The following is a 16,276-nucleotide window of genomic DNA, read 5'->3' on the forward strand; positions in this document are numbered from 1 at the left end:
CTTGTTGCACAGAATGATATAAAATTTGACCCAATGACAGTCAACTTACAGTGACAGCAATACATTGAGGATAAGACTGTGGACTCTTATGACCAAGGACCCAGAATACTCCTGCAACTCCCCAACTACCCCCAGCAACCATCCCACATCAACCCTGCGTCCACCCAGAAACCCCCCAACAACCACCCAGCAACAACCCTGCATCCACCCAGCAACTCCCCAACAACCACCCAGCAACCCCCCAACAACCATCCAGCAACAACCCAGCGTTCACCCAACAACTCTCCAACAACCACACAGCAACAACCCTGCGTCCACCCAGCAACTCCCCAACAACCACATAGCAACAAGCTTGCATCCACCCAGCAATTCCCCAACAACCACCCAGCAACAACCCTGCGTCCACCCAGCAACTCCCCAACAACCACCCTGCATCCACCCAGCAACTCCCCAACAACCACCCAGCAACAACTCTGCATCCACCCAGCAACCCCCCAACAACCACCCAGCAACATAGCTTGCGTCCACTCCACCCAGCAACTCCCCAACAACCACCCAGCAACAACTCTGCATCCACCCAGCAACCCCCCAACAACCACCCAGCAACATAGCTTGCGTCCACTCCACCCAGCAACTCCCCAACAACCACTCAGCAACAACCCTGCATCCACCCAGCAACCCCCCCAACAACCACCCAGCAACATAGCTTGCGTCCACCCAGCAACTCCCCAACAACCACCCAGCAACAACCCTTCATCCACCCCAACAACCATCCAGCAACATAGCTTGCGTCCACCCAGCAACCCCCCAACAACCACCCAGTAACAACCCTGTGTCCACACAGCAACTCCACAACAACCACCCAACAACCACCCAGCAACAACCCATTCATCCACCCAGCAACTCCCCAACAACCACCCAGCACACCCTAGTAGCTGCATAGCAACGTGATAACAACTACTCAAAACAACTGGATAACTGCTTTGTAAACCACCCTCATCCATCTGATGTCAGTGAGTTTTCCATAAAAACCAAACACTTTTTACTATTCATTTCTTTAGGCATAAAACTGAACTATTTCGTACACAAAAAATGGTGTCTTGATGCTTAGACATTCTCATCAGATTCTGTCCTGCATCTACCCATCATTCCAATTTAGCGCTCCCTGAAACTGAGGCAGTAAACACATCACAAATTCCCCAGGAGACCGCTGCCTCTTAATGCCTGGATCATTGCAGATGAAAGGCGCTCCTAAGAGCCAGTCAACCTCCAGGCAAAGTCGCATACGAATCACAGTCCAATCTGCAATAAGCAGAATTTCAGCGGAAAGACATTGATTTAAGAGAAAAGCCTGGTGAGAAAGTGCTTTCACGTCTGAGGTTTAATTCACCACCATTATAGATCATAGTGGTTTAGCTTTCTTCTGTATCTCCCTCTGAGACTCCAGAGCCTGCGTTTAGTAATGACCCTTCCGCGGGAGGGGCTGGACCGCTACTCTTCCCAAAAGGTTGTTTCCATGGTGTCCAAATTATTAAATTAGTGTGCAGCTGGATGAAGTTGTTAAAGGGATGAATGTAAACTACATTTGCATTTCCTGAAGGAAATACCAGTGCTTGCAAGTAGAGCCCTGCACGGGCCAAAAAATCCAGCCCTAACCCAGCCCCAGCCCGACAACTTCTGCAGTTTTTTCAGCCTGAACCCGACCCGGCCCGAGACCAACATCAATATCACTTTAAGCTCTCTGACGAGCGCTCTCTGATGCGCGCTGTCTCTGCTTCACGCACACATATACACTACTAAGAGGTAAACTTCTATTATAGGCCTCAAACATAACTACCACCACCGACAATCATGCCCACAAATATTAATACAGACTGTCCATTACAGAGAAGCATAAGCATGCAGTAGAGAATATTATGTAGCCAAGCTATGTAATCCAGCAGCAAAGAAGTAAATAAAGATTTACTGCCTACCTTTTTTTGATGTTAAAAAACTTTACTGAACAACAACGTTTCAAATAACTCTTCGCCAACTGGCTAATGGTAAATAAGAAAAGAAAAAAATGGTCCAATCTGTAAAAAAAATTAAAATAATAATGGCCCAAAATTTTTTTGCAGACCTCTACTTGCAAGGCAGCAAAAGAATAGCGTTTTATATCATCTTAAGTTTTAGGCTTTGGGTATACATAAATTAAATGTAGACTGTATCCGTGTTTGTACAACGAACATGAGTGATACCTCAAATCATGTGGCTTGTTGAAGAAAGGCATAATATCACTTTAAGCATACAATGCTTGCTTACTGAAAAGCAACTGCCTAACAATGCCTTTAGAAACCATGAAGAAATTCATAACAACCACCTAATAAGCACTCAAAACATCTTAGCAATTGTACCTTAGCAACACCATGACCATCCAAAACACTCCAGTAACCAACAAGCAAAGCCCTTTGAACAACCCACAACATAATAGTAAGCGCCTACCAAGTGCTAGCAACCAAAACACCAGATCAACTGCCAATGAACACGCCACCAGACAGTCAGAATACCTTAGCAATGCCCTGGAAACCACCCAGAACGCTCAGAACGCTCTAGCAACCGCCTAGAAGCAACTTGGGAAAAACCATCACTCACATTTTCTTTAAAAGTTGCAGAGGTCTTGTTATTAGGCACTTCTTATCGACACAATCAAAAGCTAATGAATATTTCAAAGACTAAGTAACTTGCACTATGCAAAGAGTCATTTTACTCTGAAAATGCAAGATGATGGTAATTCAGTTCAAATATCAAGTGGAAGTCATGATTACATTGTCATTATAAATAATTTACAGGCTCTGATTGAGTTAGTGCAAAGTTACAGCATTACAGGGCTAATCAGCGGGCGGAGGAAATTATCCTTACAGTTTAAAACCAGCAGTTTGATTTAACTGTTATCATTATGTTTATTCAAAACTGTGTCTATTATATTAATGCAGATTGTCTGTCGTTCTTACAACTTTGAGTAAAGATAAAGGGTGGCGCAAGATTTGTTTTACAAACGTTTATGTTACATCAGTCAATCACGATAGTGCTCAACTAACGTACGCAACATTATTGATACATTTCCCGCAAGTGCACCGCAATAAATGAGAAATATACATATTGGTTTATTGATGGACATACTCTTGTTAATGCTGATGTTGAGGAATTACAGTTGCAACATCTCATAATGTAACTCAAACTACTTAGTGTATTACTGAGAAACGTCCTGCTCAAGTCATCCTTGTGATGGAGGTTATCAATGTCATCGTTACTGTCTTTACAGTGTGAACAATCGGTGAGGTTTAGGAAACTTTCATATGGAACTTAAGTTTAGTTATGGAAATGGTTTTTTAGCTTCCGAAATGCGCTGTAAGTGGTAGACCAATCAGAACAGACTGGGTCATCTGGCCAATCAGAGTAGAGTAGACCAATCACCACAGACTGGGCCATCTGGCGAATCAGAGTAGAGTAGACCAATCACAACAGACTGGGCCATCTGGCCAATCAGAGCAGAGTAGACTCACGGAAAGGAGGGATTCAGAGAGACTGATTCATCTGTCGAGTCTTTTGAGAATCATTGAACAATGTGGTGATGTGCAATGTATTTTATGAGAAAATGAAATGTCCTGTTGTAGGATACCTCCAAAACAAAAATAGGAGCATTTAAAATGGCAAAATAGTGCTTCTTTCAAAAAAACTGATGTTTTGGTTAAAGAAACATTTACTCTGGCTCTCTGGTGCTCTCAAAAAATTGCTGTTTGTTTCAGTGGGTTGACACTTCTGGCTTCTAGAATTTTGTGAATTTTCTGTCTGTTTGACATATTAGAAGATAGGTGGTGAGACGACAAAAGTTTCTTACCTCCTGTATCATGCCGATGAATTCGGAAAAGGCCCAGTTGAGCTGGTTTAAGACGCTATTGAGGAAACTGGCAGCCATGTCTTTGTCTTGACTAAGGAGTTCAGCCATGTGTCTCTGCAGCAGAAGTGATGGACAAGGCTCTGTAACCAATCAGAGAAAAGCACATTTAATCAATACAGTGTGCCAATCTTATTTTCGTATAAATAAGTATCACAATAATAATAATAAAAACTATCAATAGTCACTTCACCAATAATTTAGGCCATGCCTAAATAGCTATATGGCATTCTGTTTGTGAATACGATAAAATATGGACCAGTCAATGTACCAGCATTTTCCCCCTTAGTTTAGGATATACAGTGCTCTTAATGTGATCATAATACCTTCTTGTTATGCAATAAAACCAGACTAACATCACTCACATTCATGTGACTGGATGAGAAAAGACAGATAAAGAGGCCAAGAGAGGCATTTATTGGAAATGATTTTAAAACATTAAAAAGGGTAAATCAAGCGTCCATGGAGGAATGAAGTTGAACTGGAAGAGCATGTGGTCTCCTCACTTTAACTGGACCATGAAAATTTCGAAATGTTAATAAAGGCCAGGGCCAGGGTTCAACGGCCTACATACTCTCCTATCCAAGCCTGAAATGTGAAAGTTGATAGGTTTCATACACCATCAGAAAATAATAGTTAATAATAAATAAATAACACTTTTAGCACGATACTTGGGTAGTACCCTCAAAGATAGTCCTTTTTATCTTATAAATGCAGGTTTACCCAAGACTTCTCCCCCAGTTGCAATGTATTTTAACCCTGAAGGTACAATTTATACACATTTCTTCTGACAGTGTGAAAACTTGGCTTCCCAAGGAAAGTAAGCCAGTCAGTTGGAGACTTGATGCCAGCACCCTTCTTGAACCTACGAGGTTCAAAGTGAGCTGATCGGTCAGCTGCAATGTGTGTTTTTGTCCCAGAAACTCGGCAACTCTTCCTCCAGTAGTGTAGGATTCACTGCCAGCTCCTTTCTTGAACCTACAGGAACACGCGCACCATTGAGACCAGTCTCTTGAGGAAAGGCATGCTCTGCATTTAAAGTCAGCAGAGACAAGGTGATATTTACAGATGCCCCTCATCACATGGTCGGCGTCTTAGTTGGTCTAGCTCTGTCTTGGAAAGTGCGTAAATCGACTCTACTTCTAGTGTCAAGTGATTGTTTTCCCACTCCGTTCCTGGACCTACGGGGAAACCATTGTGCATGCACTGGGGAACAGATTGGGCTCTCAAGGGCAGACGTTATATGCTCTTAACGATGAGGTGTTAGTTACTTCAGCTACTCCTCATCACACAACTGGTCTCTTGGTCAGTCAGCTGAAATGTGTACCTTGGAAAGCAAGTAAGGTGACTACTTCTGGTGAAATGGGATTCCCTTCCCGCTCCTTTCCTGGACATGCAGGGAAACCATTGGGCATGCACTGGGGAAGAGATCAGTCTCTAGAGGAGAGGCATGCTCTGTATTTAAAAGGCAGTAGTGATGAAGCGCTATTCAGGTATGCCTCATCACCGCTGCCCAACAGGGATCGTGATTGTGCCCTGAGGAGAGGCAACTGAAGGGACGGGGTAGTGCTGATGAGAGGGGAGGCGGTCGTTTCATCACAATCACTATAACAAAAGGCCAGTCTGTCTAGCCATAATACTCCCAGATCACATGAGAACACCTTGAAGCAAATGAAAACCATGTTTCCATGAAAACTCTTTCTCATTCAACCCATGACCCTGATTACTCAATAATGAGACAAAACACAAATACCAGTTCTGCACATTGCATTGGAACAGAATATCGACAAGTAATGAAACCACAAAACAGAGGGCTGATGGGAAATCATCGCCTTACTGCTATCTGACCGCATCTGGTAAACACACAAAGGGCACTCTCTCTCATTATATGCACACAAAGAGGACACTGGGTAATTTAATACCTTATCTAGAAAAGTACAGCGATCGCAAACATACTAAAAGCCTTGAAGCACAGTGTTAAAAGCAAGAGCAAGCAATGGCAATAAAGCTCTAAATAAAGCTAATCATTAGACGCTGAGGTGCAGGTCTCCGATAGAGATGCAACCTTTATGTTTAATTAGATGAAGTCCGTGTAAGTGGCAGCTTGGAAAATAAGGGCTCAGGGGCAATAAGGCAGGAATAAACATAGAAAGAAAGGCCATGAGCGAGACCAGGCATTAGGCAGATATGGCACGGCACGCATGTTTCAGATCTCCAGGCGTTGAGAGGCAAGCAATCACTGTTACTGCGGAGTCAATTCAATTGGAAATTGCTTTAAGGTAGGATCCGATAAACAAAATGGATGGGAAAACCTTTAAAAGATTACTTCACCCTCATGTCAGCTCAAGCCTGCATTGATTTTTCTATGAAACACAAAAGGATACATTGTGCCAAATCTGTTGGCCATTCATTTGGAGATTTAAAGCCCCCCAAAAAGATGAGAAACGATCATAAAAGTACTCTATGATTTGTGTGCTTAATTCTTCTGAAATCGTAGCTTTGGCTGAGAAACATACTGAAGTTTTGGTTGTTATTCAATAATTATCTTTCAAACCAGGGAACTACCGCAACCAGATCCCTGAGTCAACTAGTTAACTACACTATTTAGGTGGAAGCTGCACTGTGGTAAATTGTTTGGTACATTTTTAACCAAGTATAAAATGTTGATTCTGATAAATATTTGAATTTGGACAGTGGCCAGTATTTTGAGCAGCATAATTAACTAATAATTTGGAGTAGGACACAGAGGTGACACATTAATCACATGATAATTGGCACAATTACAGAGGGGGGACAGCAAACTACTGGCAAGGACAAGACATGGCTAGAAGGGACTAAAATGGTACAGAACAGCGCTATAACTAGTTTTAAGACTGGGTAAATGGTCATGTGGACACAATCCTAAACGCTTCAGTCTGCTCTGAGCCAGATTTAGGCTTGCATCAGTCGGTGAGGCTAAATCACAGCAGACTGGCACTTAGGATAAAGTTTAATAAGGGTCAGAAAAAGGTGAGAACTACCAAATGGGAACAAAACTTACTTTGAAAGCTAGCAATTGACAAATCCCCTGGCCGTCATGCAAATGAGAGTGGGAAAAAAATGAAATTAGCATTGAGACAAGACTCATCAGACCAGGGAAGGAATCCATGCATCACATACAAGACAAGCTCAAGTGTCAAGGCAAGTGTCCTTTCACAAAGACAACTTTGCAATTTATTCCCTCTGCTAAGCATTGGCCTCCTGATTAAGCACTACAAGCCTCTCTTCTGGTATGCAAATAGACCCTTCTGACAATCCAATCAATTCACGATAGATAATATGTCCCACATTGCATGTATTTTTTTTTTATTGAACATCCTGTTTCCCTCTGAAAAATGCCACATTACCGAAGTAAAAATCAGTCGCAAACGTTTCATGTTGACCTTTAAAAGCAACAAGAGACTTGCATGACGTCAGTTCACATGTTTTTTTTACTATCCAGAATTACTGTTTCCTGAAGGACCTGCCAATACACTGAGAGGCTCATCTTTTATGTACTCAAAAAAATAGACTGGAAGTGAACTGTGAGTGATTAAATTCAGAATATACAGCTTTAAAGTAAATTGATAAAGGGAAATATCTCTGTTGATGCAATGGATGGTTTGACTTAATGGATAGTCTCTTGGATAGTATTGATCTGACAGGCCGCTGAAAGAAATAACGGACGAGTTAATAGGCACGTCCGCAATGAGACTGTGTGTGTGTGTGTGTGTGTGTGTGCATGAAGGTGCAAAGTTTGATTTTAATGAGTTAGAAGCAAGGAGACTTTTTACAAAACCGCTCTAGTAAAATCACAGCATCTGTACTCAGTGTTCGACATTATGTGTGAAAACATCCTAATAATGTCAGTGGGGATGTAGATTCCAGGGACAGGAACAAAGAACAAACATCATTTGATGTCAGATGGATGCCAAAGCAGATAGTAATCTTAGTGTCCACTCACTCAAATGTGCATGGAGCTTTTGTAAATACTCTGCTGAAATGATATTCAATTAATTTGACTGCAACCCTGTTAGGGAATATTTAGTTGTGATACCCAGACAGAAATGACATCATTTGGACCTTTTCCCACAGTATGACATGAAATAATGTCAAACCTTTTGTAGTGTTGACTGCATTCATTAAGCTCGATCATTTAATCCTGCTATCAACGAAATTGTAATCAAGTATAAATATTGTTTAAATGTATGGAAATATAAGTATATCATTTATGGAATTATAAGAATAAAATTGTATTGCTAACTACAAGCCAACATTTGGCACCAAACTACCAACTTCTACAAAGCTCTTACCCATTTTTTAATTGAATAAATAAATGAATGCTATACATAAATAAACAAAGAAAAGAATATAGGCATACATAACGGTTATTGTTACAACAGTAAGGCTATGGTAGCTTCCTATCAGTACTGGTATACCTAGCAAGGATCTAACAAACAAACGTACTCTAATTTGCTGACAGCATTCAAGCAAATTTCTAAGAAAAATAACAATCAGAAAATCTTTTTAATGATTGATATTACTATTTATGAGGTGGTTATGATGATTAATGAGTGTTCGTGCTTTGACAGTTTAAATAAATGAGTCTTTGCAACTAGTGTTTTTGGGGTTTTGACAGGTAAAGCATTGTGGGGCATCAATAAAAGTGAGTTTAACGTGACAGACTCAGATAGATCCTTTTAGCATACACTTCTAAAGCCCGTTTTTGTCTATTCAATGCATTCATCATATTTAATGCCTTTGAATGATCTTCATTTGGGGGCTTTTCTTCAGATATTGATATACGCTATTAATTTAGATCATTAATCATTGATTTTATTAAATTTTTAACCAATTAAAACTCCTAATTATTTCCAATTATTTAATCTTTATAAAACATTTAATTAATATCAAATGATATAACAACTATAAAGACAATGGGAAGAGAGAAAAGCCAGAGAGAGAGAGAATGACAGAGAAGAAAAGAGTGCAGAAAAGTAAAGAATAAGTTTTCAGAAAAAAAAACTGTAAAGTTTGAAGAAGGGCTGAAAATAAAGATGGAGGAAGACAGGACAGGCACTCACTTTGCAGGCTGGGCAGGTTGGCGTCCTCCGGTTTGGTCTTGAGCAGATGAGGCAGACGTGTGTACCGGTAGCCAAAGCCACAACCCTGTAGACAGGAGGAATAAAATATAAGACCACGTACAGACTGCAAAGTCGTGGGAGTGACAACAGCATTCAAATGTATTTCTTTATACACTGTATAAAGTTGTTCAGTACGGTCAGGGATAAATTTGTTGTAGAATACGACTGTTGCTCAAGTAAATAATCAAGCTGCGTTAAATAACCCATGACTACATTAAACCATGGTAAGCGGGTTATCGATAAAAAGTGTGTACAGGACATGTTTAAGAACTCGGAAAATAAGTGTCAACCTGTTTGTAGCTTGTGTGTTTGTGTGTGTGTGTGTGTGTGTGTGTGTGTGTGTGTGTGTGTGTGTGTGTGTGTGTGTGTGTGTGTGTGTGTGTGTGTGTGTGTGTGTGTGTGTGTGTGGGTGTGGCCTAAAAGAGCTGAGGGAAAGAGAGTCTTTTCTGAACAATCTGTGATTTTTATCATAAATTAAAACGACAACAACAGAACAATCCTCCAATAAACTCTTAAAATGATCAAGAACAGACCCATAATCATACATTTGCGGATGAATAAACCCAATAATGCTTTCTTTAAGAGATACAAAACAATTCACCCATTTTTTTGGGGGCACTGAGAGCAGAATAAATGTTAAACAACGAAATGAGAGTAGCTGGTTTGTCAGGCCCATTTCATAATGTTGAATGGAAACAGCGGAGATACGCTGCATAATGGCTCTGATATAATGCCCCTATTCTGAGCTGGAATCTAATGGCATAATAGGAGGAGTGGAAAGGCAAGTAAAGAGATAAAAATAAAGGAGGGAGTGGAATGGGGGGGGGGGGGGGGGGGGGGTGAGGCATTAAAAGAAATGCAGCGTACCCTCCAAAGACGAACCAGGATCCAGTTGGTTTGAGCCCAAGGTCTCTGTTCATATGGAGCCAGTAAGTTCCTCATCATAGCCATCCGCCTGAGAGATATTACATCATAAATAATGATAATACAAATAGAAAATAAAAAAAATAGAAACGACAATGCACTGACAAATAAAATACAGATCCAAAGAAAAGTAGATTGTTTTATCCACATTGCACATGCATCAGCAGGAGCTTTCTCAAAATGGCAAGATTCACTCTAATTGGCTGGTTTTGCCATTTTTAGGAAGCAGGTTGCACAGGTCTTTCATAATCGGGCGTAATTAAAAAGGTATCAGATTGATATAATGAGTGTTTAAAAAAAAAAAAAACATCTTCAAAAAACCAAATAAAACATCAAAACTAAACTTTCAAAGCAAAAAACAAAACAAAACAAAAAGCAAAGAAACTAACCTTCCAAAACAAGGCAAAAACAATAAAAACCTTCAACCATCAAACAAAACAAAACAAAACAATAGAACAAAACATAACCATCAAAAACAAAGACAAAACCATAAAAAAAGAAAAAGAAAAAAAAGTAGTGCCATGGTAGCACTTTATAATTAGCTACCTGAATGACACATCCTGTTTAACACAAAAACACACATTTATGGAGGGACTGTACGTTAATGGTGTATTATCAAATCATTCACGTTATCATTTGCAAACGTGCATTGAGCATGTTTCTGACCTATGGTGAAATGAACACAACTAATGCATTAACAAAAAAAAATACTGGGCTTGAGCACATACTGTTCTTCTGGGATCCTCTCGACGGCACGCAGGGATTGTGGGTAACAAACGTAACTGGCCAAAGCCTGCATCAGTGAATCTTTGATATCTGTGGAAGAAAATTAAATAGGAAGAGAATGATTCAATCAATTCCTTATAAATAGAATCTAGTCCCACTCTGTATGTCCTGGTTTCCTCTAGAATGCTACACAAATAAAATGTGTTGCAACTGGCAATTCACATCATCTTTAAAAAGAAACTCGTTCAATAATCTGCATGCATTATTGTTGTTGTATCTATTTGGATTCACTTCCATTTTTTTATGAAACAAGAAGCTTCAATGACTTCCTAACACCTCAGTTTCCCTTTGTTGAGAAAAATAGTCCTTGATCAAAACAAAGAGGCAAAAAAAAAATACAAAAAAAAAATATTTTTCAATAGATGCCAACAAAAAGGCTATTCAGATATAAAAAAGCTAGCTGAAATGTAAAACTAATCCATATTAAAAACAGACCGTGCAACACCCGTTGCTAGAAATGAAGTATATTTGGAAACAGAGCCCGCAGAAAACAAGATAAATATGCACAAAAAAAATCTAAATAAATCAGCATAACAGAGTGAGAACATAATAAAAAGGCTGCTTATGAAATGCGATTTAAACAAATGGGCCGTGTCTAATAACATCTGTTTATTTGCATAGCACATTGCTTATGATTGAGGACTCGGAGTTGAGAGTATTTCAGAGTCCTAACCTTAAACAGGATTAAGAAAATACTGCGGCTACAACTCATCACGAAAATGACTTCATGTTGCCTGAGAGCTGAGAGAGGAAGCTTTTAATTATACCTTTACGTGAGAAATGAACCGAAGTGATGAACGGTGCGAGCCAACGGCTATATTAGGTTAAAGAATTCCCATTAAAACAGCCAACGAATTGATTAGTCTATGTATTTTTGGGTCGCTCGCTTTTTTTCTGAGTCTTTTCCTGCAGTTAATGGGAACAGATTATTAACAGAGGCAGTAGGATGGAAAGATGGATGGCAGGGATTGGACGGACGGCAGGAGAGATGGATGGATGGATGGATGGATGGATGGATGGATGGATGGATGGATGGATGGATGGATGGATGGATGGATAATAAACAGATTATTTGAGGGTTCGATGGATTGACAGAGGGATGGACTGATGGAAAAAAAACTGTCGGATGGATGGACGTATGGACTTCAGGATGAATGGATGGATGGAAAATAAACAGATTATATGAGGGTTTGATGGATTGACAGAGGAATGGACTGATGAAAAAATAGACTGTCGGATGGACCAATGGATGATGGATGGACAGACAGATGAATAGAAGGATGACTGACAGATGGATGGATGGACAGACGGATGGATGGACCAATGGATGATGGATGGACAGGCAGATGGATAGAAGGATGATCGACAGACGGATGGATGGAAAAATAGAATGTCGGTTGAACGTACGGAAAAATAGACAGATGAATGGATGGACGGACCAAAGGATGGAAGGATGGATGGGACGGATGGGACGGATAGGACGGATGGATGGATGGATGGATGGATGGATGGATGGATGGATGGATGGATGGATGGATGGATGGATGGATGGATGGATGGATGGATGGATGGAAAAATAGACACTCAGATCGAGGGATAGATAAATAAATAGACTCCCAGATAGATAGGTACAGATATAGATTGTACATGTGGGCAGAAGGCAGAGGTTCTTACCCGTCCCAACGATGCGCTGATCTGCGAAGTGTTTGGCGAGAATGGCTGCGAGCTGAGCGAGCGTGTCTTCATAACCTGAGAGTGATAAACACAACACTAAAGCATAAGTGTGCTCTGGAAAGGATACACATTACATCTGAGAACCTTAAAAACTCATGCACTAGAAGCTGCAGTGAACAGTAAGAGCTGAGAGAGACCTGGAAGCTCTTCCATGCAGTTGGAGGGGCTGAAGTAGTTTTTGAGGGCGCTGTAGCTGTTCATGGCCACGTTGAGGTAGAACTCGGGCATGAACGCAAACAGGGAGCCAGTGCTGTCCGCATGCTCGATGGTACGGATGCACACCCGAAGGAGCCAGTATACGTCCAGCATCTTATCCTACATTCACAAATACTATTTGAATAAAGCAGTATAAACACATGCAACTTGTCCTACAAATTGCAGGCAATGCCTTGAAATCCACTTTCATGATTTAGTTTAAAGGGATAGTTGGGCCAAAAATGAAAATTATCCCATGATTTACTCACCCTGAAGCCATCCTAGGTGTACAAGACATTCTTCTTTCAGACGAATACATTCGGAGTTATATTAAAAAATGTCCTGGCTCTTCCAAGCTTAATAGTGATAGTCAATGGGTATATTTTTTTGGAAGTCCATCAAAGCGCATCAATCTGTGATAAAAGTGCTCGAAACGGCTCTGTATCTTTAAAGGCTTTTATATGCAAATTACATCTGCTATAATTGGCTAGCCTTGTTGCCTGTAAAGTATGCCTGTGAGAAGTTGCTAAATACTAAATAGCCATTAACCATTTCTGCAAAAAAACATATATTCAGCCTAGCCAATGAATGAATGAATAAATGAATGAATTAACCATTTTTGCAGCTAAATAAATATATAAATAAACATCATATGACCCTTGTAAAAGTAATTTAGTATGCAGAAAGGTCTGTGATTAATGCAGTGGCATTTAAAGCATACAAACCGCTTCCTGTTCAGAAATGCCCTTTTGAAGAGCATTTTTCAAAGCTCACTTTAATGTCTGCCGTTTATGGGGCACGTTCTAAATACAAAACACCCGACAGTCTTGAGACCACCTCATACTGGGCATTTCAACGTAAAATTACATCCCATGCTGTATATACAAAAATGACACTGTTTAAAATGATGGCGGGTGATGTCAGCAGTACCTTGGAGTAGATGGTGGCGTTGATCCAGGCCAGTCTACGACTCAGGTGGTTCAGCTTTTCAGCAAACACTTTTTGGCTTTTCTGCAACTCTTCTAGAATATCCGGCCTCTGCCAAGCAAAATAAAATAATTAAAAAAGAGAGCATAATAGAGACTATGACAAAAAAAACTTTTTCATCATTTAAATAGAAAAAAATAATTAAAAGCAAAAATGTAAATTATTAAAATATAAATACTGTGAAGCTTTACTAATAATGAATTGTGGCCTTTAAAAATGCTGTTTATTTACAAGCACTGTATGGTTCTATCACCTGGTTCAATCAAGAAATCTGCATAAATAGTGCAATGTTAATTGCGACAGACAAAAAGCATTGAGACAGTTTTATCTATAAGAAGTCCATGCTGAACTCGCTGTCACAATGCTCAGGTATTCTGGGTGAGTGGTGTTTAGTACACTTCTATAGCTGAGTGGTATCTAGGGTGTTCTGGGTTGGTGCAAGATGGTTTCTTACTTCCATAAGTCCCGTTTACATGACATCATTTTCGACTAAAAAGGTATCATTTTTTATGCAGTTTTCCCATTTATTTACACGACAACAGTGTTTTGGGGGCCTGAAAACACAATCTTTTAAAAAGGGTTTTCAAAGTGCAAGTAAAAACATTTTAAAAAGATACCGTTATCGTCTCCATGTACACTACAAAAACATCGCCATCTACTGGCCTGGCATGAATAATACAGCGCTTTTAGTTGTTTTCTCGGATCCGCTTGAATGTGGATTGTATTGACAACGTTGCCGTCTGAATGTGAAAAACGCAAAGAAAAAATTTTCACTCCGCCCAAGTAGCAGTGCTTTGCCTTCTGAGAATATAGTTCCCAGTATGTATGCGGTTAGAAGATGGCTGTGTCTCATGTGACCTTGTTATTTTTACACGCTGTGACTATACAAATCACAACATGTAAATAGGAAAATGTTGGCGTTATTTTGTCACTCATTGGGAGCAGTATGCTAGCTGGAGCCGTTTACCTCCAGTCTTTGTGCTAAGCTAGGCTAGCGGTGGGTGCGTCAGACCGAGTTTCGGCACGCACGGAGATGAAAAGGGTATGTATGAACTTATCTAACTATACTATGCGGTGAATAAGCTAAAGTCCTAAATAGTCAGCGTGTTCCTTTAAATGAAAGTGTATTATAGTTTAAATGTATATTAAATGCAATTAGATGAACTTTCCATGTGCTTTTTTTTGCCCACTTAAGTAGGATCTTTATAAGTAATTTCATAATTACTTCCATTGTCTTTGAAATATGGTAAAAGTGTACTGATGAATGTACTGACAAACATTTATAGTAAACTAAAATATACTTTTACTTCATTTCTATTAAAAGTGTCATGCATTTAAATATATTTGTAATTGCACATTTGTTGCAATTTAGTACATTTAAAATACAGTATATTAACAATAAATGTAATATTGAATAACACTAGATTATAATAAAATACTTTCCATATGCTTTAGCATGTTGGTCAATAAAACTGAGTGTACTTTCAAGCTTGAAACTTTCAATTGAACTTTTTAAAGTGCACTTAAGTGTGTTAAGAAACAGTCACATGCACTCACTTTAAATACACTTAACTAAACTTTTATTTAAATAATATTATAATATACTACAAGTGCACATTCAAAGCAATTACGTGCACTACTTTTTCACAAGGGTAAGTTGCTACACATTCAACAAGTGGTTGCTAGGGTGTCCTGGGTGGTTGTTTGATGGTTGTTCAACTCACGGTTTCACAGTTTTGTTTAGTTCCATAACATGTAGCAGTAAATCTCTAAGACATAAGCATGTGTTTCCCTATAGATGCACGTTACAGCGTGGATATGGTGTTCTTACTCTGCTCGGGCATCGGGCGATCTTCTCATCCGTGTCCTTTAGGGCCACGGCGTATTCGTGAACATCATCTGATACAACCACCATCTGCAGAAAACAAACAGAAATACAAAAGACACACAAACAGAATTAGACACAGCGCTTCCCGAGTTCACTGCGAGCATGTAGCTACAGAAAATTGCCCTTGTTCTCAAGCGTCAACCTAATCGCTAGCCATCCTGCTGGAGTTCCAAATAGCCACCAATTTTGGGAGTAGGGGGAAATTATCACCACAGTGACCTTATCCTGTGGGCAGAGACCAGGTTTAAGGGATAATACTGAACAGTGCACAAGCCCTCCAGATAGAGCCAAACGGGTCTGTTTACAAGACACAAAGGTAAAAATGAATGCTAGAAACATATAAAATGATGATACGCAATCAAGTATATGCAAACACACATGTGAATGCTTTGCTGATGCATTGCAAACACCCATTTAGTTTTAATCAATATGCATTATTGAATTATTGTGGCTGTGACAGACTCCAATACTCAAGGGGGCGACAGAGTTCCTTTCAAATGTTTAATCTTGGTCTAATTTTAACTTGGTAAGCAAGATTTCCTTCAAAATCTGTGGGTGCTTCTCAGTACTCAAATGGATGCCTCCTCATAGCTCTGTACTCCAGCCTGTGACCCAGAAACCAATCAAAGTTAGCCATTTTGAAGGACATCTCAATTCTCTAATTCG

General features: G+C 39.8%; 1 protein-coding gene and 1 long non-coding RNA gene across 4 annotated transcripts in view; one reads left to right on the forward strand and one right to left on the reverse strand.

The window, feature by feature from the left end:
- LOC309475250 overlaps positions 1-16,276 on the forward strand; it is a 394,252-nt gene that overhangs the window by 374,392 nt on the left and 3,584 nt on the right. The gene's annotated exons all lie outside the window — the stretch shown is intronic.
- rnf123 (ring finger protein 123) overlaps positions 1-16,276 on the reverse strand; it is a 151,162-nt gene that overhangs the window by 95,524 nt on the left and 39,362 nt on the right. For all 3 annotated transcript variants that reach the window (XM_082137792.1, XM_082137794.1, XM_082137793.1), the window contains exons 25-32: positions 15,554-15,637; positions 13,666-13,773; positions 12,678-12,855; positions 12,481-12,555; positions 10,749-10,836; positions 9,964-10,051; positions 9,037-9,121; positions 3,878-4,017 (exon numbers count right to left, since the gene is read on the reverse strand). In XM_082137792.1, the coding sequence (XP_081993918.1) occupies positions 3,878-4,017; positions 9,037-9,121; positions 9,964-10,051; positions 10,749-10,836; positions 12,481-12,555; positions 12,678-12,855; positions 13,666-13,773; positions 15,554-15,637 (846 nt within the window). The remainder of the gene's footprint in view (positions 1-3,877; positions 4,018-9,036; positions 9,122-9,963; positions 10,052-10,748; positions 10,837-12,480; positions 12,556-12,677; positions 12,856-13,665; positions 13,774-15,553; positions 15,638-16,276) is intronic.

The sequence above is a fragment of the Leuciscus leuciscus genome, assembly GCF_965113295.1.
Source record: "Leuciscus leuciscus genome assembly, chromosome: 15".
NCBI classification, from domain to species: domain Eukaryota; kingdom Metazoa; phylum Chordata; class Actinopteri; order Cypriniformes; family Leuciscidae; genus Leuciscus; species Leuciscus leuciscus.